The following is a 26569-nucleotide window of genomic DNA, read 5'->3' as shown; positions in this document are numbered from 1 at the left end:
GGGGTGTTACATACATTGACATGCTAATTATCCAGAAATTTTTTCCAATATGGTGGTCAAGAAAGATTGCAGAAATATATACAAAATGGTCAGAACATCAAAAAGAGCATCACATGGTAGACATTGGTATTGGCACAAGAACATACATTAAAAAGGTCAGCACAAAATTAGTGGTTAGCAAGTACACGGAATTCTTATTTCATTTAATCATACTATGTGAGCAATTTTGCTTGCCGTGGCTTATATCAATTAGGTTATTTTCCCTTCATATTCACAGTCAAATTTCTTACAAGAAAAGTCACGAATTGAATGATTACCATTATGTATTTGTTGTGGGATTCAGACTACCATATGTTTCATGGATCAACATGGGGACAAGATCAGCCATCTTTCACGCCAGATCAAATAATTATCTTATGAGCACCAGAAATGAGAAGCTTCATCAAAAACCATTTCTAATAGTATAGACCTTGGTCATTAAAAAAAAAAAAAGGAAAGATAGATTTTTACACACAGCAAGGTCAAGCCTAGACGCAAATATAAAGTATTGTACACAACAAAACAATTGAAGGAAATATATTATACCAAGAGGTGGTGGTCGTCCTGTTACATTTGTAAACCTTTGCAAAACTATATTTTTGTCTGATGCAACCACCCCCTGAAAGCGACCGAGATTTTGTCCATCCAAACCCACCAAAGACCATAAATTCTCATCCACTAACCACTCAAACCTTCCAACACCCATCCCAAATTTACTATCCACTCCTGCAGAATAGTGAAACAAAAATTAAGCAATTTGTAGGCTCACATTTAATATTGAAGAGAAGCAGTAGGGCTAATGCATACCAGGCTCGTGGCATAATGCTCTGCATATGGCATTTATGCCTGGCACACCCACATATTTGTTGGTTAATCCTTCCTAAACAATATTGGTGTTAATCAGAGAAATAGTTGAATACGTCAGCTTGAATATCCATAAAAGGGAGGAATTAAATACAATGTCTCTTGAAAGTAGTATCAAATATTCTTCAACAAATTTCAATTTAAATCAGCCAAAAGAAAATCACTTTCATCTTTAGTCTATTTTCGTTTTCTGAGAAGAAGAGGAAACCATGGAGCACAAATACCCACAAAGCCATAATAGTAAAATTAGTGCCCAAAACAAACTGAAACAAAATTGGTTCCATTCAATCAATTACACACACATTTTAGGGGAGGCGCCGGAGGGGAGGCAATTAGTTTTGAAGGGTGAAAAACATAGAACAACTCAACTGAACATTGAAAACATACAAGGAATATGAGTAAACCTGTTGTATGTCAACAAATTTGTTGGAGATACAATCAAAAGACCCAAAATTCTCTTTCCACTCAGCAACAAGGCCTCTTGATTCCCACTCAAGAACTAGACCCAACACCTCAGAATTGCTGACATTGAAATAGGGAGCACCGTGGTCGAACACCAGATTCTTCCCATCTTTAGCAACTTCTCTGTTTCCAAATTTTCAAAGCATTGCAAAATCAAAATGACCCTTTTATATTGAGAAAGTAGAAGGAAAGAAAGAGAAAGAACCTTTGCTGAGACATGCGGCCACCAGGACCTCTAGCGGACTCGAAAATGGTGACGGACACCCCATTCCTGGCGAGACTTGACACGCACACTGCTCCTGAAACTGCCCACCATTTATGTCATTGTTATTTATTTATTTATAATTCGAATTTCTCTGAAAAGTGATATTTAATATATATAAATATAAATTAAATATAAGAGTTGGTTTGAACGCTCACTTCCACTATCGACGACGGCTACCTGACTGACGACGCTTTTCATGGTGATTCCCTGCCTTCCCTTTTTCAAGTCAAATGAATATTGAAGAAAATAAAAATACGGAAGTCGCCCACGGCATTGGCTAGCAACTAGTCAAATAGTCAGTGATCCAGCTTGTATGCTATTAAACAAAATGAAAGGACCAGACTCAAAGTAGCAAACCACGTCATCGATTTAGGCTGTGTTTTCACCCCTTTGACACCATGAGATGCACTCTGCGTACCAATTTGGACCACGCCCATTGATAACAAGTCCATCAGGGACGGCAAGCACTTTACATTAGATTTTTCTTCTACTTGTTGCTCGGCGAGAACAATAGCCTCAAAGTTGATCACGGGGTTTGGCCTAATTTACAAATTAGGCCTTGTGGTTTAAAAAATAATTTATAGGTTCCTATGGTAAGCCAAAATAACATTTTACTCTCTAAACTCATTTTCCGTTAAATGACTTAACAGAAACCGTTTCATTACCACCTCACACCCAACACAAATAAGACACGTGTTCTTTTTTTATTTATGCTTTTAAAAAAATGATAAATAAGTTTTTCCACGTCATTTTGAAGCTTTAGCATACACTTCACGTCAAATTAAATAAACATAATTCCTCTATATCCCCATGTGCCACTGTCATCTTCATCTTCCCCACCGATTCACTGTCTACGCCGTTGTCTTCATGTCTGATTCTAAGAGTTGAAAATTCACAAAAAAAAAAAAATAGACTACCGCCCATCACCCAATTTTTTCCTCATTTATTTATTTATTTATCCTTTATTAAGACAGTCTTTTGTGGTATCCACCATTTGTACTTTGTGCATGTTACTTCAGAATGAAGATATTACTCCAAAATGATATCTGAATCACAATTGTGCTTGCCATAGAACAATAAAAAAAAAAATTTAAAAAAAATAACAAAAAAAAAACGATAGAGAGAGAGGGATAGATTGTTTCCGATGCTTAGAAACAATTTTTGAAGATGCTTCAATGCCCAAAAGTAGATCCGAATTTCCATAGAATGACTGCCCAAAAACGCACTTCAAAGATGCCCAAAATCTTAAAAGCGGAAGTAAAAAAACTCCAAAGCAAGGTGGCTTAGTTACTGTCGTGACGTTTCCAATAATTCTCTAGCGGCGATTTCAGTCGTGCTATGAAACCCAACGGCTCACGTGGAGATGGACGCAATAATTGGTGTGGAAGATGAAGACGACGGCATGGACAGTGAATCAGTGGGGAAGATGAAGACAGCGACGGTACAAGTGATATAGAGGGATTATGTTTATTTAATTTGACGTGGAGTGTGTGCTGGAGCCACAAAATGATGTGGAAAAGCTTATTTGTCCTTTTTTAAAAGCATAAATAAAAAAGGAACATGTGTCTTATTTTTATTGGGTGTAAGGTGGCAATGAAACGGTTTATGTTAAGTTATTTAACGAAAAATGTGTTTATGGAGTAAAATGTTATTTTGGCATACCCTAAGGACCTATAAATTATTTTTTAAATCACAGAGAGTGATTTGTAAATTAGGTCAATTACAAGAACCAATTTTGCATTTACCCTCCTAGTTAAATGGGTGATTCACTTTTTGGGAAAGTAATACATTCATCTTTTAGCTGATAAAAAAGCTCCGGACAAAGTAAAATATTATAACTTTCACTTTTTTAACTCTAGGTGGAATTTATCTGACAATAATTAAAAATGAAGCATGTTTAATTGGTCTTTTTAGGAAGAATATCTAGTTAATGGTCAGGGTCTTTTTACAGAGATCATGAGGTCATAAATAAGACATTTGTCTCATTAATAAAAAATAATAATAAAATATTATATATTTCTTTATAAAAAATTCTAAAAAATTAAGGGATGGCTGGCCACCCATTAGAGGTGGGACCCAAAGGCCACCAAGAAATACCTAAAGAACAAATCTAAAAAAAAAAAAAAAATGGTTTGGCCTTGGGGGTGGCTAGGGTGACTTGGGCCACCAGGAGGCAAATGACCTAGGGTGGCCGAAGCCACCCATGGACCACCCCAAGCGATATATATATATATATATATGAAATATTAATTATTAATTATTAATTTATATTAATTTATTAATTATTTTTTTTAATCTGAAATATTTTTTTATTATTATTATTTTTGTAGTGGGACAGGTGTCCTATTTGTGGCTCTACGATTTCTAAGAAGAAATTCTAGCCATGAACTGGATATTCTCCAGTCCATTATGGACTTGAGATGATCCTATTCCATCTTTTTATGAGTTTTGTTATAATTTTTTTATATAAAAAAAATGAGAAATACACTTTAGTCCCTGAATCCACACATTTGTAGCGTCAAATATTCAAAATTCGATGATCAACTACCTAATTTATATAAACCTTGACAAAAAAATATCTTCCATTCATCAGATCCATCTATTTCGACGGAAACCAAGCCACATGTGTGGCATGTAACCTTTTTCAACCAAAACTTTCAAAAATTAAAAAAAAAAAAAAAAAAAAAAGTGGGTAATGGCCAAATGGGGGTAGTCGAAACACGACCCCCAATGGGTTTGGGGGTGGCTCTGCCCCCCAATATGGCCAAGCGGGTGGCTCAGCCACCCTTATTCGCTTGGTATGAGGGATGGGGTGCTAAACCACACATGTGTCCCAAGGAATGGTTCCACCACCCACTTTGGCTAAAAGGTAGAGTTCATGTGCAACAAGGAGTATATCGTGAGAGTTGTATATTTGCATGTTTTGTACACAAAATAATCGTGCATTGCATGAAAATAAATGGTGAGCATTATGTGAGTTAAAACTCACCTAGGTCGAGTAGGTTCTCCGAGTATCCATCCTTCCAAGGGTTTCGGGCTCTCCAAATCTGTGAAAAACCTCTCATTAGTCCTAAGTCCACTAAAACAAACCCTAAAATCCAAAACAGGGGTCGTTGGGTGCTTGGCCTAAAAGGCCATTCCCTGAATGACCCTGGTCGAGCGCTCAACCTAGGGACGAGCGTTCATCCAGTGAGATTCAGGTAGAACCTAATTTGACCCACTTGCTTCCCGAGCCTTCCTCCGACTAGTCCTCGGACTAAAAAGGGTTGTTAGCAATTCCTAACTAATGTGGTATTTCTGTGACCAAAAATATCAATTATACAAATAACCACTCGCAATAGGACGAATATTTGTAGGATACAGCTATATTGAGGGTGTCGAACCTCAAGGACTGCAGGAGTTTAATTATCAAAATTTGAAAGATTAAAATTAACTTAATTAAAAGAGAATGATTTGTTTGTGTGAAATTAAAGTGCATAAAATAAACGGAAACAAAGGAAGTAAATATATGAGAGAAAGAGTAGGGTATTGATTTCACCACTATCCGCACATCAATGGTTAACCATATTTAATTTTAGCAATTCATTCTATGCATGTTATAATTTAAACAAGAAAACATATGAAAATAATTTCATACAATCAACGGAATAGCATAACCCATCTTCGGTTGGCAGATCGTCTACCTAAATTACACTAAACTAGGGTGTAGTACGATCCATCTTTCCTATGTATGGTCTATCTAACCCTATTGATTGCATGCCAATTAAGAACCATTGTATAACCATCATTCTTATAATCACAGAAAATAAGAATGATTTGAGTCAATAATAGTAAAATAATTTCTAAGACAAGATAAGAATTTTACAATTATTGAATTGGAATTAAAGAACAATTGCATTTAATATGAAGAACAGAAATCAATTGTAGCAATCCTCAGAGTAATACAATCAACATGCATCAATTGAAAAACTAGAAATTAAATACAATCAAACCATTGTGCTTGGAAAGGGTTACATCAATACCCCACAATTGGGTTTAGCCACTCATGATCTTCTCAGCTTCACGGACAATTTTACTGAAATTTATCTCTAGAAATCTGTGTGTCCCTTTTCTCAATGCTTAGAGGCCTATTTATAGGGATTAGGAGAACCCTAAAAACCCTAGAAATCCCAGAAAAATCGTATCAGTCTCCCAATCAGATTGAGAGACCTAGAAAAACTTTTCTTATCAATTTCGAACTCCTTTTTGCCTCTGCCACACGTGTGCGCTCGAGCGCACTGTAGCTACAGTAATGTGCTACAGTAACTCCGCTACAGTAAAATTGCTATAGTACCACTACAGTAACTGGTACAGTGAATTCACTACAGTACTGCTACAGTTGTGCTACAGTACTTGAAATGCATTTTGAGCCCAAAATCAATGATTTTCTTGTATCTTTATTAAACACCTGAAAACACAAAAACAAAACAAAATCAAACAAATAACAATGCTAAGGAATTAACATATGCAAATTAAGGGGCTTGAATGTACAATATTCGACGCTTATCACTAACCAACATGATGCCCTCTAAAAACATGATTACGTCTAATGAAAAGAATGACTAAACAAGATAAAGCTTACAATAACTTACTAAACAAGAACCAAGCTAATAACTCAATGAAAGGGTGGAGGTTACTAATGTGGTCTTTTGCTGTGCAAAAATATCAATAATAAAATTAATCACTCGCAATAGAACGAATCCTCGTAGGATAGGGCTATATTGAGGGTGTCGAACCTTAAAGACTACGTAGGAATTGTTATCAAGGTTTTCAAGATTAATTATAACTTAATTAAAAGATATTGTTTTGATTTTGTTTTCTAAAAGTAAATGCATAAAATAAAAGACATAAAGATAAAAATTGATGAAAGATAGAATAGGGGGTTGATTTTACCACTAACTGAATAACAATGGTCAATCATAAATTAATAAGAAAAATTCATATTATGAAAGATATAAGGCTCGTCTCACTTGAGTAATCAAGAAAATACCATCAATCAAGAAATAAGTATAACACATCTTCGGTTGACACGAACCGTCCACCTAACCACTAAGATGCGGTACGATCCGTCTTCCCTAGGTATAGCCTATCTAATTCCTTAATAGGATATATACAATCAATGGAATAATATAACCCATCTTTGGTTGGCACGAACTGTCAACCTAAATTATACTAAACTAGGGTGTAGTACAATCCGTCTTCCTTAAGATGGGGTCTATCTAATTCTATTGATCATATGTCAATTAAAACTGATGTATAACAATCATTTATATAATCACTGAAAATATGAAGGATTGAGTTCAATCAATATAAAAGACTTTCTAAGACAAGAGAAGAATTCATAATGATTGAATATAAATATTAAGATCATTTCTCACAGTTATACAAACATCAGGCATAATATAAATACCCAAATTAAAATACAATTAAACCATTGTTACTTGGAAAGGGCTACATCAACGCCCTATTACAAAATTTAACCGCTCATCGTGGTGCTTGGATGGCTTCCTGCTATGATCTTCTATTCTTCAACTTGTTAGGCCTCCAAGAAGATAATTTATGTCTAAAACTAAGCACACATTTCTCTTGAAGTTTAAGGCTTATTTATAGGGATCAAACAAGTCGTAAAAGCCCTAGGAAACCCAGAAAATCCATAGGTGAGTCTCTTAGTTGGAATAGGAGACTGAAAACCTTCTTCCGAGTGGATTTTGGGAGTTTTTGCATGCTGGGCGCCCGAGTGCACACGATCCCACTTCTGATGCGCTCGATCACACTTCTAATGCGCTTGAGCGCACCTCTGTTTGGACAGAGACCTTCATTGTTTGGACAGGAACTTCACCATTCAGACGGCTTGCAAACGTAGTCTCTTTTGACCTAGTAAGCATCGAAATTAGCCAACTCTCATGAAATATGACTTTGTAAATTTTTGAGTTAGCTTTCCAACACCACAAAGGTTGCTCCAATCGGATTTTTGAAACTCTAGATATGGCATTTTTAGTAGGACTTGTCAGGTGCAAATCATCGCTTGATCCAAATTTGCTGCCAATGCTCCCCGAAGTACGTTTTAAGCCCAAATTAAATGGTTTTTCCTGTATTCTTCGTAAGAACCTGAAAAGACTAAAACTAAAACAAAATTAAACAAATAACAACACTAAGAAATTAACATATGCGAGTTAAGGGGCTTGAATGTGCAATATTTGGTACTTATCACACCCCCAAACTTACCTATTGCTAGTCCCTTAGTAATACAAAACAAGAAATAAAACTGAAAAGCAACAAGATAAATCCTTCTTTCGTGGGATGTATGATTGCATTTACCGTATGCAACAAGCCTTTTAAACCCCTAGGCATCCCTAGAGAACAAGTGAAATCTCGTGAGGGTTTAATAGGCATGATACCTACAAACATTGCTAGTACCATTTTATTCCTAAGAATGTAGCATCATAAAAATCATGGTTCTCATTCATTAGCAAGCTTAACAAAATAAACTTCATCTTCACAATTTTAGGAAATTAAGAATCAAGCTACTAAATATGGCATTATGAGATATCACAAGATTCAACTAGTGTAAAGTGAACTTAACACATAGTCACGAGGTTTCAAAAACTAATCTTAATCATGCATAGTTCAATACTCAAAATTTGTTGGACTCCCCATTGGATAAAGCAACTAGAGGCATTTTTTTTTTCAATTTTTTTTTTTTTTTTAATGTAGGCTCTGCAATACTTAGCTCCCTTAAGCTTTCTAATTGACCCATATATCTAGCGTTAAGGCAGTGACTCCCAAACCAGATGGCTTTAAGGCATTAGGTGTAAATACTCCTAAGGGCATACTAACTTGAGCCAATAGGCTACGAAGCTAAGCTAGCCATGCTATTAATCAAACCAAACTTTCAACCTTTTGATGCGAACACTCACTGCTTAGTGAGGCAAGAGGTCCGATTACTCAGTGAAAAGCTCAAAGTGATCAATATTTTATTTTTTTATTTTATTTTATTTTATTTTATTTTATGCCAATGTTATTCCTCTAGTAAGTTACCCAGCTGCATCTAAGATATTAACAATAGACATAACTGATTTCAAATTTCATACCCGACAGACTACGTGCTAGTGTGCTTGTGAGAATCAAATTGAAACAAGTAATATCTCATGTTGCCAAAGAAAGTAACAAAACTTTAAATTTCCTAGTCAAGCGATCATGTGTTCATCATGTTAAGCTCACCAATGAAATACAAATCATAATTTAAAATCGACAGGATGCTCAGGAATAACATAGCAAAATATTGGACAGTGTTTTGTTCTTCCATACCCCCAAACTTGAATCACACATTGTCCCCAATGTGTGTATAGCACTGAACATAAGGGTAAGATGATAGGAATACCTAAATGAACAGATATGGGGCAAATCATACCCCCAAACTTGTATGCAAAAACACATGTCCTGAAAAAATAAGTGATACTCCAACAAAATACTAGTCAAGTGCAACACATTATTGTAAAAATATAATCAAAGCATGAAAAAGGAACAACGATGGAGAAGATAAAACTTGGAAGGAGATCATGTACCCTGGCCTGATGGAGGACTTGAGTGCATAGGGGCCTGAGCTCGAACCTATGAAGCTGACTCATTTAGTCAAAATATATGGGATCCGCCAGCCAACGGAATCCTCATCCTTGATGCGCTTAGTGCTCTCTGACCCTTAAGTTTAAATTTGAAGCACCAATCTTTTCTTCTCTTGGACCAAAGCAAATAAAGTTGACCTATAGAAAGGTAATTCTTGATGTCCACAAATTGAGGTAGATCCCTCTGAGTATTCTCAAGCAGTTTCACATCCAGAAGGGAATCATGAACTGGAATAAACTGAGGAAAATACTTAGGGAATTTTTTTACCTTGGTGCTCTCTCTTTGCACTTCTCACTCTTCCAGACTACTCTTTTGGCCTCTTGGCATGTCATTAGCGATAATGACCGAGAGAGTGTCATCTTTTTCTAAAAATGAAGTTTTTAGATTACCTGGAATAAGGGATCGGGGCTCATATGGCATCTCGATGATAGGAGAGGATGATGAAGGAGTCTCAATGCTCACTTCCTCGCCTTCTACCCGATGTAGAGCCTGTGGGGCCTCAATTTGCTCTTCATTCCTCTCTTCCACGTGATTTTTGACCACTTCTTCACTCCTCAGTGAGGTGATAGCTTGCTCAAGATAAGAAGTACTCGCATCTACCATGTAGTGTCCATCAAGATTGGTCACCCGCTGACTTTGAAGCTCTTCTTCTTTTCTATTGAGGTGGTTGATGATTTGTTCACCGTGAGCTTCTATCTTGGCTTCTAGCTCAGCGAAGAATTGAGGAGTATAAAGTTCCTGTTGAGACTTCATAATCTGACTAGTCTCCTCCACTTCGCTCATAAGTTTCAACATCTTATCTTGAAAGTCAGACTTCGACAGAGGAGATGGCTCCTCTTGGTATTTTTGTTGTGGAAGCCAGTAGATGGGAGATGGCTTCTCTTTGTGAGCGTGCAGCAGTTAATTATTATCCTCCAGTCAGATAATAGCCTTCAACTTATCTAGAAAGTTAGCATTTGATAGAGGAGGTGGTGCAGCTTGATACTACTGCTGTGGAGTTGCTTGATATTGAGAGGAATAGATTGATCATTGAACTGCGGATATGATTGATGGTGCAGTTCATGAAATTGTAGAACATAATTTCCGGGAGCTTGAACTTGCCACAAGAGATTAGAGTGGTTGCTCCATGTCGGGTTATAGAAATCAGAATAAAGGTCATTTCATGTTCTAGAGAATGGTGTGTTCATATGCTCAGAAGAATAATTAGAAAATTTTTCAGCAGTAGGACAGTCTCTAACATGGTGATAAGGACTATAGCAATATGAACATGGTCCATGGGGTGTTGGAATGCCTCCCCACATCACTACAAAAACAAAAAGAAAATAAAAAATCAACAGAAAAATAAAAACTGAAATAAAAACTCATAAACAGCTCCCAGGTTTGCTGGAAATTCAAGGCTAGAACCATTCAAGCTGCCATAGGTGCGCTTAATCACACTTAAGGCTGCGCTCGAGCACATTGTCGACAAGGGAGGGGCGCGCTGCTAATGCGCTCACGTGCAGTGCGCTGGAATATGGCAGGATGCGTAGATGCACTAGATCGCACTGGAGGGTACGCTCGAGCGCACTGTCAATGCTGGGCTTGAGCGCAGGCTAACTGCGCTTGAGCGCAAGTGTGTTGGGGCTCCTGCGTAGTTGCGGATCTGAAACAGAAAAAAGAAAAGAAAAAAAAAATCCAAAACAAAACGAAAAAGAAGGAAAAGAAACATAAAATAAAAATAGAAAAGAATCAAGTTAAATTCAATCTTTAAAACTTAATAACGCAACCGTTAAACAGTCCCCGGCAACGGCACCAAAAATTGATGAGGTCTTTTTGTGTACAAAAATATCAACAATAAAATTAACCACTCACAATAGAACGAATCCTCATAGGATAGGGCTATATTGAGGGTGTCGAACCTCAAGGACTGCGTAGGAATCATTATCAGGCTTTTCAAGATTAAATGTAACTTGATTAAAAGAGATTGTTTTCATTTTTTTTTTTTTCTAAAAGTAAATGCAAATAAAAGACATAAAGATAAAAAGTGATGAGAGATAGAATAGGGGGTCGATTTTACCACTAACCGCATAACAATGGACAATCATAAATTAATAAGGAAAATTTATACTATGCATGATATAGGGCTCGTCTCACTCGAGTAATCAAGAAAATATCATCATTCAAGAAATAAGTATAACCCATCTTCGGTTGGCACGGACCGTCCACCTAACCACTAAGATGTAGTACGATCCATCTTCCCTAAGTATAGCCTATCTAATTCCTTAATAGGATACATACAATCAATGAAATAGTATAACCCATCTTTGGTTGGCACGAACTGTCTACCTAAATTGCACTAAACTATGGTATAGTACAATTCGTCTTCCCTAGGCATGGTCTATCTAATCCTATTGATCATATGTCAATTAAAACCGTTGTATAACAATGATTCATATAATCATAAAAAGTATGAAGGATTGAGTTCAATCAATCTAAAAGACTTTCTAAGACAAAAGAAGAATTCATAATAATTAAATATAAATATTAAGATCAATTCTCACAGTTATACAACCATCATGCATAATATAAAAGCCCAAATTAAAATACAATTAAACCATTGTTACTTGGAAAGGGCTACATCAACGCCCTATTACAAAATTTAGCTGCTCATTGTGGTGCTTGGATGTCCTCCTGCCATGATCTTCTCCTCTTCAACTTGTCAGGCTTCCAACAAGATAATTTATGTCTAAAACTAAGCACACATTTCTCTTTAAGTTTAAGGCTTATTTATAGGAATCGAACAAGTCCAAGAAGCCCTAGGAAACCCAGAAAATCCTTGGGTCAGTCTCCTAGTTGGAATAGGAGACTGAAAACCTTCTTCCGTGTGGATTTTGGAACTTTCCACATGTTGGGTGCTCGAGTGCACACGATCCCACTTCTGGTGCTGTCGATCGCACTTGTGGTGCGCTCGAACGCACCTTTGTTCAGACGGCGACCTTCACCGTTCGGATGGGAACTTCACCGTTCAGACGGCTTGCGAACGGAAGCTCTTTTGACATAGTAAACTTCGAAATTAGCCAACTCTTGTGAACTATAACTTTGTGAATCTTTGAGTTAGCTTTCCAACACCCTAAAGCTTGCTCCAATCGGAGTTTTGAAACTCTAGATATGGCCTTTTTAGTAGGACTCGTCAGATGCGAATCATCGCTTGATCCAAATTTGCTGTCAATGCTCCCCGAAGTGCGTTTTAAGCCCAAATTAAATGGTTTTTCTTGTATTCTTCCTAAGAACCTAAAAACACTAAAACCAAAACAAAATCAAACAAATAATAACGTTAAGGAATTAACATTTGCGAGTTAAGGGGCTTGAATGTGCCACATTCGGTGCTTATCACACCTCCAAGCTTACATATTGCTAGTCCCTTACCAATACAAAATAGGAAATAAAACTAAAAAGCAACAAGATAAATCATTCTTTTGTGGGATGTACGATTGCATTTAGCATATGTAATAAGTCTTTTGAACCCCTAGGCATGCCTAGAGGACTAGTAAAGTTTCGTGAGGGTTTAAAAGGCATAATACCCACTAACATTGTTACTACCATGTTATTCCTAACAATGCAGCATCATAAAAATCATGGTTCTCATTTATTAGCAAGCTTAATAAAACAGACTTCACCTTTACAATTCTAGGAAATTAGGAATCAAGTTACTCAATATGGCATTATGAGATATTACAAGATTCAACTAGTGTAAAGTGAACTTAACATATAGTTATGAGGTTTCAAAAACTAATCTCAATCATGCATGGTTCAATATTCAAAATTTGATGGACTCCCCATTGGATAAAACAACTAAGGCATTTAAGTTACCCAATAAATTTAAGGATTGCGTAGGGATTGTTATCAAGCTTTTCAAGATTAAATATAACTTAATTAAAAGAGATTGTGCATAAAATAAAAGACATAAAGATAAAAAGTGATAAGATATAGAATATGGGGTTAATTTTACCACTAACCACATAACAATGGACAATCATAAATTAGTAAGGAAAATTCATAGTATGCATGGTATAGGGCTCGTCTCACTCGAGTAATCAAGAAAATACCATCATTCAAGAAATAAGTATAACTCATCTTCGGTTGGCACGGACCATCCACCTAACCACTAAGATGTGGTACGATCCGTCTTCCCTAGATATGGCCTATCAAATTTTTTAATAGGATACATACAATCAATGGAATAGTATAACCCATCTTCGGTTGGCACGAATTGTCTACCTAAATTACATTAAACTATGGTGTAGTACAATCCGTCTTCCCTAGACATGGTCTATCTAATCATATTTATCATATGTCAATTAAAACTGTTGTATAACAATTATTCTTATAATCACTAAAAATATGAAGGATTGAGTTCAATCAATATAAAAGACTTTCTAATACAAAAGAAGAATTCATAATGATTGAATATAAACATTAAGATCAATTCTCACAGCTATACAACCATCATGCATAATATAAAAGCCCAAATTAAAATACAATTAAACTATTGTTACTTGGAAAGGGCTACATCAACACCCTATTACAAAATTTAGCCGCTCATCGTGGTGCTTGGATGGCCTCCTGCCAGGATCTTCTCCTATTCAACTTGTCAGGCCTCCATGAAGATAATTTATGTCTAAAACTAAGCACTCCTTTCTCTTGAAGTTTAAGGCCTATTTATAGGGATCAAACAAATCCTAGAAGCCCTCATAAACCTATAAAATCTATAGATCAGTCTCCCAATTGGAATAGGAGACTGAAAACTTTGTTCCGAGTGGATTTCGGCACTTTTCGCATGCTGGGCGCCCGAGTTCGCTCGATCCCACTTCTGGTGTGCTCAATCGTGCTTCTAGTGCGCTCGATCGCACTTGTGGTGTGCTTGAGCATACCTCCGTTCGGACCGAGACCTTCACTGTTTGGACAGGAATTTCACCATTCGGATGGCTTTTGAACAGAGGCTCTTTTGACCTAGTAAAAATCGAAATTAGCCAACTCTCAAGAAAAATGACTTTGTAGATCTTTGAGTTAGCTTTCCAACGCCGCAAAGTTTGCTCCAATCGGAATTCTAAAACTTTAGATATGACCCTTTTAGTAGGACTCGTTTATTGTAAATCATCACTTGATCCAAATTTGCTGTCAATGCTCCCCGAAGTGCATTTTAAGCCCAAATTAAATGGTTTTTCTTGTATTATTCCTAAGAACCTGAAATCACCAAAATCAAAATAAAATCAAACAAATAACAACGCTAAGGAATTAACATATGCGAGTTAAGGGACTTAAATATGCAACATTCGGTGCTTATCAGTTACCTCCACTCGCAAAAACCTCCAAGTAGCGCTTCCTTTCACCAAAAGCTCACAAAATCTCACAACGCTCACAAACTAATCCAACAGGGTTTCCCCAAGGTTTCTAAGGTTGTAAATTTGAATGGGGGTAGGAGGGTATTTATAGGGGAAGAGGCTAAGGGCAAAATGGTGAATAATAGGAAAGGATTGAGCGCTCGTGGTACTACTAGGGCGAGCGCTCGTGTACTGTAGCTCTGAGGGGTTAAAGTTGCAGGTGGCACGCTCCGATAAAAACCAGCGGTCCAAAAAAGGTAGCGAGCACTTGTCCTGGTCCCCACATGAGCACTTGTGTACGGCTGTCAGGTGAGCTCTCGTGTGTGGTCCCCCACACGAGCGTTCGTCTACTGTAGCTCCAAAATTAAAAAATGCCAAAAATGCCCCCTCCAGGTGTCCCTAGTGACCCAAAGTCCAATAAACCCCCTAGTTAAGCTGTCCTAAGCCTAATTAATTTATTTGGGTCACTACCCAAACAATTGTAATTGCACTCTAGTTTATTTTTTTATTAAAACAATTAATATTTTTGACATACTTAATGTTGACTTTTGATTCCTCCATGAAATCTTCCATAGCAAAATTAAGGCCAAAGTTACTAGAACTTAATTCTCTACCTCTTTATTTGTAAGTCATGAAATTTATTATTATTCTCGTACTTGTGAATGCCTTATCATATGTACATTATTTTGGCATTCCCAACCAAAATGCCCTAGCCAGCAACAGATAATAATCTAATCTATAAAATCTATCTCAAGGAAAAATTTCTTATCCTTTTTAAGAAAATGATTTGGATTGCTTATTGAGAAAATCTTTCTCACAATGCTACATGTGATTACCCAACGCACCGGGAATGTTGAGCAGAGTAAAGGTCTCATCCATAGATGTATCAAAATAATCTTTATTTCACATTTGAGGGCACAATTCTCTCATGATTTAGAATTAATATGAGTTATTGTCTTTCCTATTGACAATATTTTGTTGAAGGACAATTCCTTAGTCCGTTCAATGCATAATACCTACACATCAACTCAAAGCCTCCAGCTTCACTTGATCAAGGTAGATCATCAAAATTCGATATTTAACAGTCTTTCGCAAATGGAATGCCTAATTTCATTACCAACTACGAACTACTCAAAGTTTAATACTATAAGGATTATGGATTAAGATCTTGTGTGATAGCCCTATTACTCATACCATAGACCATGCTTAGTGTAATCTAAGAATCTTTCACATGCATAACACATATAATTGTAATAAGCATGTAAAATACTATGTGACATATGCTCAAATAATTTAAAATTGTAAATAACAACTTATATTCATTACAAAATTTGAATGGCTACAAAATTATTGATATAAATCATTTGGGGTGTAGGGCATAATCCCCGACATCTAGTTAAGGCTATGGGTGAAACTTAGTATTTTTTATTAGGTGTTCTTGAGACTATTTTATTTGTTAATCTTCATAGATTAATAACTGAATGTCAATGATAATTTTAATTTGAAAGTATTTTCATGAGGACAAATTTATTTTGATTTGTTATGATTTTTGTTTATATCAAATACCTATTCCGTTAGATATGTCATGATTCGTAAATATAATGAATGCTTAATTTATCTTGTGAGTGTTTTATTGTTTTATCTTCTCATTATGAGACTTAATTTTCTACCTAGGTCTTTGAAATACGTAATAGAATATTAGGTTGAAACCTTTAGTGTTTTCCCATTAATTTTCTCAAACTTCAATTTATTTAGTTTAGATTAGTAATTTAATTTTTGTTTACCTTCCATTCAATTGATCCTCTAATAAAAACTCTTAAAAAATATTTCAGCAAAATCTTGATTTCCGAATGTTCGACTTTCAACCTGAAATGGCTAGGGAAAGGAAAAAACAAAAGGTTGTCTTATTCAAAACCTCAATTATAAAACAGTTTCTCTCCCACTTCATGCCTCGAAACATACCATTTTTATTCTTAGAGAGAGAGAGAGAGGGAGGCACTTTCACATCTTCTTATGAAATTCCCCTCTTTCTTATAATTGGATATCTTCATATGAAAGCAGCCAAATGAATCCATCAGAATATTTACAAAACGACAGAAAAAGAAAAGGCAATTTAAACGGCGGTCACAGATAGTTGGAAGGACATGCTACTACCATAATCCGTCATTGGTGGCTACCTTTTTACACATTTTCATATTGAAATGCAAGCATTTTTTAGTTTTTAAATATGAGAATGACGTCACAATTTTATAGTATTTTGAGCAGCCTTTGTTGGACCACAATGTGAACAAACATTCAGCCTCCATGTGGAAAATGCATAATCGTCATTAAGGTTTTCAAAAAAATTGACTAGACGTACAAGAAAAGCCCAAAACAAAAGGGTGGGTCATTTTTTTTTTCTCCTAATTAGAAAAAGCAAAGGTACAACCCTTGGAAACGGTATACGATGAAATTAGACAAAGTTTGATTGAGTCATAATCTCATCAACCTTTATTAGAACATTAGTAAAAATCAAAACGCCTAATATTAAATAGGTTTAGAGATTCTCATTGCAAAAGTTAAACTCACTCTAGTACTTATCAAAGTACATGAAATTTTTTTGAGGTCATTGAACCACCACCATAGATAGTTGTCATTAGGCGTGAAACTATTTAGAGTTTTGGGGCGGGCATCAGGAAGCCCCATGTAGTTCCGCCCCTAGTTGTCATTTTTCATTTTGATTTAGAGCGAGGGCGATTTAAATCCAAATTGAAAAATAGTGTTTGAAAGTGTATTTAATTTAAAAGAAATTGCAATTTAAAATATAACAAAAATGCATTTTTAAATCATAAGCAATGATATACGATTTTAAAAATGCACAATTATTTTAAAACTAAACAGCGGTTTTACTAAATTCATAATTATGTTTTAAAAATTATATTTTTAAATGCATTGTACACGTACGTGGGAATCCCCGACAGAGTTGGTGACTAGGTCTTGGGCATACCAGCAGCCGTGACCCGTTGACAAATTAATATATTATTATTTACGCGCGACTTAGTCTCGCCAACTGCTTCTGTCGTAGTCTCTCCCTCGATCATATCCACGGCTATTTGCCTGCTAAAAGTCAGTCTACGCCTAAGCTCTATTATACGGAAGAGAGAGAGAGAGAGAGAGAAAATTCAAAAGGCCTCACGCGTCCGTTCACTGACGTTGTCAAGACTCCTCGTGCCTATGTATTAGACAAAGCAAACTCCCCTGAGCCTGGGCATCCCTCATCGTTTCTTTCTCTGTAATCTGTCAACGGGTTCTTCTCTTGCTCTATCAGCTCCTGAGGTTTGTTTCGCATCTGGGTTTCTTGTTTTTACTTTGAAGTTTCATGTTTCTGTATTTGGTTGGGTATGTTGTAAAAGGGACAAGCTTTTTGCTTTTTTGGCGCTAAGATGTATGCTAAAAGGTCTGGCTGAGTCTTTGTTTTGGTATTGTTGCTTCTGATTCTGTCATTCTGATACGTACAACTACTTAACAAATGGGTAGATTCAAGATCATCTTGGAAAGAAAGAGGGAAAAGAAGAACACCCATATTGGATTTCAATGACCAAGTCATTTTTTAGTCAACTCGTGATTACACAGATTCACCTGAACTACTGAATTTCCTCTAGATTTTTGTGTTGTCTAAAACTAACTTTACCTCTAAAGCCAAGTTATGTTGATTTTTTTTTTTGTGGGGGGGTGGGGGGGAGGATGAATAAGGTATGTTGAATTTGATTAATGAGTGATTTACAATGCGTTTTCCATGACAAATTTTGGTGCATCTATCTACCGATCCTCTGTCTCTTGCATCTTTTACTAATAACTGTAAAAGATAAAACTTTGGTTGTCTGGCATGCAATAGAAATGCGGTATTTAGTACTGGTAAGAGTAGAGCGGAGCTTTTTCCTAATAATTATGTAAAAATTTTACTTGTTTTCATATTGTAAGGGTCTAAGAAATCATTACTCTCTAGGTGTGATTCAAAAGCACCTGAACCACTTCTCTTCCCTGTTTGAACTTAACCTCTATTCCCACTAATTTATCACCAAAGTTATGTTTAATTTCAAAAGCTTCAAATCAGAAAACGGGTCCATCTAGTTTCCAAATATAGTAGATGCTATTAGTCATGTGATCCTATAATCCTATGTAATAGCCTAAAGTCCCTATTAGAATAATGTTTAAGAGAGTACTTTATAAAAGTAATTCCTTCATCTTGTAGCTTGGGGAAAAGAATTCCTATATCTTGTATAATTTGGAATGAGATTATATAGGCGCCATCAAATTTTAGATTTAAGTATGTGTTAAATAAGAAAGTAGCAGTTGCTCTTTAGCATGTAAATTCAAAATCTTGACGTCTTTACTAATGGAAAATGAATCAAATGGAAAGGGAACGACAATACTATTTTTACTACTGCTTATTTTAGGCTAGTAGTGGTTTTCATTTTTCTGATAGTGACATACTAGAACAGTCAGTAGATTATCCTATGAGATGAACAGTGTACTTGGACAGCCTATGTGGTGGAAAATACGGAACACTACCTCCCCCAAGAAAGTAAACTTGAAATGGTTCCTTTGGTTGCCAAGTATTGAAAGATTTGGTTGTTTAGTAAGTGTTGATTTGTTCTCTCAACAAAATTAGAAGGGAAGAGAAAGCAATGAAACAAACTTTGATTGGTGATAAAGAGAGCAGTCATGGAAACAGCTTACTAAATATGCTCACACTTTCAAAATTTTAGCTGCCAAAATAACTCGTTTCTGGTTGCAATCGAATTGAAAGAAGATATCTTGGTCCTTTTATATATTCTCCTAAAATCGTACTTGTGTTTGAAGCTTCTGTTTTCCACTGGTAGTGTAACTATATCTGATTTCTCCCGTCATCTCTGATCCCATTGCTCTGGGCAGGAATATTTTACTTCTTTCCTGGTCAGCCTGAAATATAGGGGGTCCAATTAATCTGTTCCTATCTGAAGTACTGTTGGCTTCTTCCAATTATCTCAACTTTTAGTTTCCTAGGCAATCAATTGGACATTTTAGTGCCATACGAAGATCGGTGTATTACAATGAAAGTCTTAGGTAGACAATGCCTTTTGTGATTTTCCCTTCAGTCAATCAGTATCTTTCAATCAGTATGTGGAATGTTAGATGCGAATATACCCTTCCAAGAACATCGTAAAATTTATTTTTTCAAGCCTGTAGTTTTAGCCGTTTTGTGCTTTTCCCTCAAATTTAGAGTAGGCTAACCCCAATGTTTAAGAATTCACACTCCAAGTAGGAACAAAGAGGCTATAGCTTTTTGACTTTTTGTAAGTCATGCTTTACTTTCAAATTCCATTAAACTTTTTAGACCATTTACTTTGAATCACCCAGATTGTTACTCCAAGAGTTAACATCCTTTTCAATTTTTTGATGTTCCTTTCCTCCTGATGCATTAGGACTAATGTATATTTTCAATGGTTGAGTGGGCAGGTCTTGGAAGTGTTTTCATTTGAAGCCATTATCGACAGTTTGACATAGAAAAGCTGGTCACGGGTGTATCATTCAGTTATGACTTGTTTTCCTTTCTTATTCAGTAGGAAGGGGAAATTGAAGACAAACGGAGGCTTTGATGTTGATAATGGTAAGCCCATGAACTGGTTCAACGAACAATAATAAAATATCAGATATTTGAGGACAATTTATTTTGTGTCCTCACCAAATAATCACTTCCTGAGAACAAATACTCTTCAAACAGAATAACTTCTGATTTTTCTCCTTGCTTTTTTGAACAGAAGTTTCAAGCATTGACAATGTGAAGCTTTACACTTACAAAGAATTGAAAGTTGCCACAGAAGAATTTAGTGAAGCCAATAAAATTGGGGAAGGTGGTTTTGGTTCTGTCTATAAGGTAACTGCAGATTTACTGTTTTAACATTTACTATATATAAACATTTGGTGTGATATATAATTTTTATTTATTTATTCTTTTTCTCATGATTTATACCTCCATAAAAATATTATTGTGGGTTGCCAGGGACGGCTTAAAGATGGGAAGATTGCTGCTATAAAAGTTCTTTCAGCTGAGTCAAAACAGGGAGTGAGGGAGTTCTTGACAGAGATTAACGTGATCTCAGAAATAGAGCATGAAAATTTGGTTAAGCTCTATGGCTGTTGTGTGGAAGAAAATCATAGAATTTTGGTCTACAACTATCTTGAGAATAATAGCCTTGCACAAACTCTTATCGGTAAATTCTTAATTTCCTTGTCTTTGAAGTCCTTACTCCTTACTAGTATTATACTATTGAACCTGTGCTTTGTGCCATGGAGAAATTGCTCTGTCATAGAAATTCTTTTATGGGAAGAGTTTCAGGAATACATATTTGTTAAAAAATTCCTTTCCCTAATATATATATATATATATTACTTCAAAATAATCAGCATAAAAGCATTCAATTTTTGTGGACATGGATCTTACACTGACCCTGATAATTGTTAAATCAACCAGCACCTAATTGCCCTAGAACCTTTTCACTTCCAGGTGGAAGTCAGAGTAATATCTACTTTAATTGGAGAACAAGACTTAAAATTTGCATTGGGATTGCACGTGGGCTTGCCTACCTTCATGAGGAAGTACGACCGCATATTGTTCACAGAGATATCAAAGCAAGCAATATTCTCCTTGATAAAGATCTAACACCCAAGATTTCAGATTTTGGGCTTGCAAAGCTTATCCCACCCAACATGACTCATGTTAGCACACGCGTGGCAGGAACGATGTAAGTTCTAGTATTTTTTTTACCTTGCTTAATTGTGTTTTAGTTTTCTAAGTAATTGGTAGTCTAAATTCAGAACTATGGTTTATCAATTTTATTCTGAGTATATAATGTTTGAAACGTAAAACATTTTTATTAATACTGTCTTTTTGGATTCTATGAAAGTAATGATTGGGTGGTGAGGGATTAACATCGGGCCCATAAATGGACATGAAAAGCCATCTTGTTTAGACTGTCTTAGTCATCCACTTTTAGGGCCACCCTTTAGCTTTCCTGGATGAGAAGAAAATCTCATGTCTGATTCTGCAGTGAGATGGAATGAATTGAGAAACAACCATCAAGTATGAAAATTATAGTCCAAGACTCCAATAACATCTAGAAGGGGGGTTGAATATGTGTTTATAAAAATAACGCGGAATTTAAAAATAAGCAACCACACAACTATTCACCACATATAATGAAAGCGATAAAGCAATCAACACAAGTAATTTAGTGACAAAGTGGAAATTTTTTGAAGAACTCTTCAAAAGTGTGAGTACAAAACCTTTGTAGTTGATACTCTCTTGTACTAGACAAGCGATCCACTTGCCCACTACCGCAGTAGTTCTTCCAGAACATTTGGACAATTCTTCAACTTGATCTCCTTTACCAGAATTCTGGTAGACTTCAGTTGTTTGATGATGAATTATGTGGTTTAAAAGAAACACTCCAAGAAAATAGGCAATGAAAGCTCTCAAGACATGAATTTCTCTTGGCACAAGAAGGAGAGGATTAGGCATTGTTTAGGCTCAATAACATCGATGAAAACTCTCCAGAACAATAGTGAAATAGCCTCTTCTACCCCCAAAGTCGTGGGTTATAATGCTTATATCGACTAGGGAAAGACAAGGTTGGCTAAGGTAAAATCTCACTGCAGAAATTTTGATCGATCCAAACTTTTCCTTGTCCAGACAAATTTGATTGATCAAGTTTGAGTTTGATCAGTCCAAATTGAGTTTGATTGTTCCAAATCGTGAACTCTTGATTTTTCTTCGTTTCAACTCCAAACTTGTCTTGAACACAACCCTAGATTTAAAACTTACATCCAAAATTATTTTGTCACTGAATTAGCTACTTCAAAAGCCTAACAATGTATAACCCCCAAAAAACTGAAATGATAAATATTTAACAGCCAATCTTGTCAATTTGGTTGATAATCATGTAGGAGGTTCTGTTGGTGGGATCTTTTAAGTAAATGATGTTATGCCTTGGGTGTAAGTGGGCCGTTCATGCAACTATCACAAAGTCTTGCTTTTGTTACGTTGATATAACCATGTGAACTCGGGTTTACTTTATTCCTTGAGTTGTGCTTCAATTTCCCACAAACTACCTTGCCAATGGAACAAGGGTATAAGCATAGGATCTTTCTCTCGTGCTGCTCGTCTGCAGTGTGTACAGATTAAATGCATTTACTTAAGCGTGCTTCATCCCTATGTGACAAGTTTCTTTCATATTCTTCATCAAAATTATCAAGTGAAATCTCTATTTGTCCACCAACCCCTCCTCCCTATTCATCACTTCTTGCACTTCCATTCTTTTCTTTGTTTTGGGTTTAGAAAACACTTAATGTCTTCTATTTACATTTTATATTTGTTGTTTTAGAGGCTATCTTGCTCCAGAATATGCAATAAGGGGGCAATTAACGCGGAAAGCAGATGTTTACAGTTTTGGTGTCCTGCTTATGGAAATAGTCAGTGGGAGATGTAACACAAATACACGATTACCTATTGAAGAACAGTATCTCCTAGAAAGGGTATGAATTTCTTATTGACCCCTTAAAGAAATTGTCAGTTGTTTTCCTTTTTGTTAAAATGGAAATTGCATAGATATTCTGTGATTTTGTCAGATGAAATTAAGTGGTGACTTCCTGGTTGTGAAATTGCCAAAAAAAAAAGTTCTCTTATATTTTCGTGATGTATAGGCATCAAGGTAAAAAGAATCATTGGGATCATCAAGGTAAAATGATCCCAATCTAATACATTTTGAGGGAAACCCCCAGTTTAAATTGTATGAAATAAAAAGACCTTTTAAAGCAGTGATTTGATTTGGGTAAAGTCTGAAGTGCCCTTTAGTATATCCATGCACTATATGGGACCTGTGTTGTATTTTTAGTGTGCCCTCAAGGCACATGCTTTGTCAGCATAAACTATCATGGTTACATATGCCACTTTACATGATCTTGAACCTTCCTCTTCCTTGTTAATGATGGTGTTAGTGGACTCTTATGTAATAGATATATCTATGAATGAGTTGACGTAGGACAGAAGAGTTACCCAGAAATAATGAGTCATGTTTAGTGCAACCAATGGGAATTGAGGTCAACCACATAGGAATAAGCATAATTATCTTCTTGGTTTTGGAGGGTTCAAGACTTAGTAAGCATTGCATGTCTCAAGACCATTAGCCGTCATCTAGGAGATTTAAGACTTTAATTTTATTTTATTTCTTATGTTGACTGAGTCAAGTCTAGGATTGCTACTATAAATAAAGGGAAGTACTACCCTTCAAGGATCGAATCAGGGTTGTTTTAAGTTTTAGCAACAGAGTTCACACCAATGATAGGGCCTGCAGGCAGTCTATCTTTGAAGACAATCCTATTCGCATTGGTGACGATGATATGGCTGATGATTGGACAATGTTGGAAGATAATAACGTAATAGTGGATACAACATTGTTGAAACATACAAGTATGCCGAAAGATACCATGGTGTTCGCATATACAAAAATATCAAAGGATACAGGTGTAATGAGTGATACAAACATGCTCTAATTTCCCCTTCCCCTCCCCTCGCCTCCCCTTGGGGTCAAAAATTACTTATTAAAAAAAAACGAGTGATACAAACATGTTGAGAAATGCAACCGTAAGGAAGAACATGGACATGTTGAAAGATACAAATGTATTAGAAGATACAGACATGATGTAGAATACAAAATCGCCAAGGAGATTGGATGGAACCAGAGATAAAGATTGAAGTGTTGATAGATACAGTAGTGCTGCAATATATCATGATGGTGGATGTTATGGTGACACTACCTATGATGTTGATTCCATAGGGAGGCAAGATTATGGAGCGGTGGATTTTTGTGATAATGTTGGTTTTTCTAGCTAGGGTGGTATTGAATATTTTGAAGTGGTTAAGAGGGAGCATCAACTTGGTGGATTTTTTGTGATAATTTTGATTTTTCTAGTTTGTTTGCAGTCAAAGTGCTTCCCAGCAATCAAATATGACTCTTTCTGAAATGCATTTCTCTGTTCTTAAAAGCAAACTGTTTTTCTTTAGGCTGCAGTGGCTTGCATCATAAAGATGAAAAGAGAATCTTAATGAGGTAGTTGTTCACATTATACAAATGAAAAGAAGAATGTTGTCACCTAAATACAAGATTAAACTTTTAACATTGATATTAGAAAAAATAGCATTAGTTTGCTGAAGCATTGTTGAATTGTACCTAGATGATGAGTATATATATATATATAACTTGTTAATAAAAATAACTTAATGTTGATATCATTATAATATTTAGTCTTCTTCCATACAGCTCTGCCATTGCCAACCTTTCTTGTTAATCAAAAGCATTCTATTCTTAATTGGGATTTATATGTTATGCAACTTTTATTCAAAGTTGGTAAGTCAGAAGTTTTAGTAGGGTTTCAATTGTACGAGTGTGCAGATTTCTTACCATGAAAATCAGACTGGGTTTTCTTAAGAAATGTCTTAAAAATTAAGAGATGAATTTAGTTGTACTGGATAGATTATTTGAAATCATTTTAGGGACTGGTCATGACATATGGATTATCCTGCTGCAGACATGGGGACTTTATGAACGAAGGGAGCTGGTTGGGCTGGTAGACACAGCGCTGAACGGTGATTTTGATGCTGAGCAGGCTTGTAACTTTCTAAAGATTGGTCTTCTCTGCACCCAAGACAGTCCAAAGCTCCGGCCGTCTATGTCAACTGTCGTCAAGATGCTAACCGGTGAGATGAACGTTAATGACAAGATAACAAAGCCAGGCTTAATTTCCGATTTCATGGACCTCAAAGTGCGAAGCAATGAGAAAAACAAGCCAGAAACAACCAATACATCTTTTAATGTTTCCTCTGGCTTAGACAACCTAGACAATTCAATATTGTCATCAGCTACAACTGCTGCAACTATGACCTTTACTGCACTATATGACCGGAGCATTTGAACATCAACAGGAAGAATTTGTCCATTCAAATTTAGTTTGTTCTAGTTTTAGGTTTTTCAAGGCCTGTTTTGTTGTGTACATTTTAAAACCTTGTTTCTGTCCACACCTTTTCACATTAGACCTGAAATCAGTCTATTAAAATTTAATTTATTCTAGTTTTAGTTTTTTTTTTCTTTTCTTCTGAGGCTTGTTATGTTGTATAAATTTTACAACCTGGTTTCTCTGTATTCTTTTGCACATTAGATCTTTAGCCAAAGGAATCCTCTTGTAAATAAATGGACCTGGTTTTTGATAAGTTGAAAGAAAGTTTCCTGGTTTTTGGTTTTTGATATGGAATTGTTATCTTTTTTAATGCAAGTTTTCATGGTACCTGTGTTGGGTATCAAATGGGGGTGTGTGCGAAGCAGCTCGCGAGTGAACTCGGGATCAGCTCGTATAAGCACGACTCGATTATTAAATGAGTTGTTTTGCGAACATAAATCCTGCCTTGAGTATTAAACGAAACAAGTCTGGCTTGTAAGCAAACTCGTATAAGGCACGACTCGCTTATTAGGCTCGACTCGTATATTTTTTTATTAAGCAACAAATAACAATATATAGTCAATATTATTTATTAATAACAAATATACTATGTATTAGAGGCAAAACCATTTGCCAATTAAAGTTTAATATTAAGAAATGGTTTTGCCTTTATGTGTGTGCATAGATATGGGCAAAATGCACTTTACTCCCCCGAAGTTTGACCAATTTTTCAATTTGAACCCTAATATTTAAAAATTTGCAAACTATCCTCATAAAGTTACAAAATTTTGCAATTTGAACAATCCGATAATTAATTTCGTATGAAAAGACGGAAAGTTAACCACATGAGAATTTTCTCCTAGTCTTCCCATATTGCCCTAATTTTTTTTTGTTTTTTGTTTTTTTT

At 35.8% G+C, this 26569-nt stretch overlaps 1 protein-coding gene and 1 pseudogene across 2 annotated transcripts; one reads left to right on the top strand and one right to left on the bottom strand.

The window, feature by feature from the left end:
* LOC132174234 (uncharacterized) overlaps window positions 1-1828 on the bottom strand; it is an 8003-nt pseudogene extending 6175 nt beyond the window's left edge.
* A 15863-nt stretch (window positions 1829-17691) lies between these two features.
* Window positions 17692-25954, top strand: LOC132176411 (cold-responsive protein kinase 1). 2 transcript variants are annotated; one of them, XM_059588605.1, is made up of 7 exons: window positions 17692-17967; window positions 20131-20281; window positions 20436-20548; window positions 20675-20885; window positions 21179-21416; window positions 23055-23205; window positions 25258-25954. In XM_059588605.1, the coding sequence occupies exons 2-7, from the start codon at window positions 20209-20211 to the stop codon at window positions 25639-25641; spliced, it is 1170 nt and encodes a 389-aa protein (XP_059444588.1). In that variant the 5' UTR covers window positions 17692-17967; window positions 20131-20208; the 3' UTR covers window positions 25642-25954. The 2 variants fall into 2 exon arrangements, with proteins under 2 accessions (XP_059444588.1, XP_059444587.1); XM_059588604.1 differs by having other exon boundaries at window positions 20433-20548.
* Window positions 25955-26569: the final 615 nt, after the last annotated feature.

This window comes from Corylus avellana, chromosome ca3 (genome assembly GCF_901000735.1).
Source record: "Corylus avellana chromosome ca3, CavTom2PMs-1.0".
Lineage (NCBI taxonomy): Eukaryota > Viridiplantae > Streptophyta > Magnoliopsida > Fagales > Betulaceae > Corylus > Corylus avellana.
Note: the sequence above shows the minus strand (reverse complement) of the source record. Positions and strands in the feature narration are given on the sequence as shown.

Bases quoted from the DNA above. Each gene is read 5' to 3' on its own strand.
- LOC132176411 (XM_059588604.1), top strand. From the start codon at position 20,209: ATGACTTGTTTTCCTTTCTTATTCAGTAGGAAGGGGAAATTGAAGACA. The intron at 20,549-20,674 runs GTAACTGCAGAT...GTGGGTTGCCAG, and splicing joins GTTTTGGTTCTGTCTATAAG to GGACGGCTTAAAGATGGGAA. The intron at 20,886-21,178 runs GTAAATTCTTAA...TTTCACTTCCAG, and splicing joins CCTTGCACAAACTCTTATCG to GTGGAAGTCAGAGTAATATC.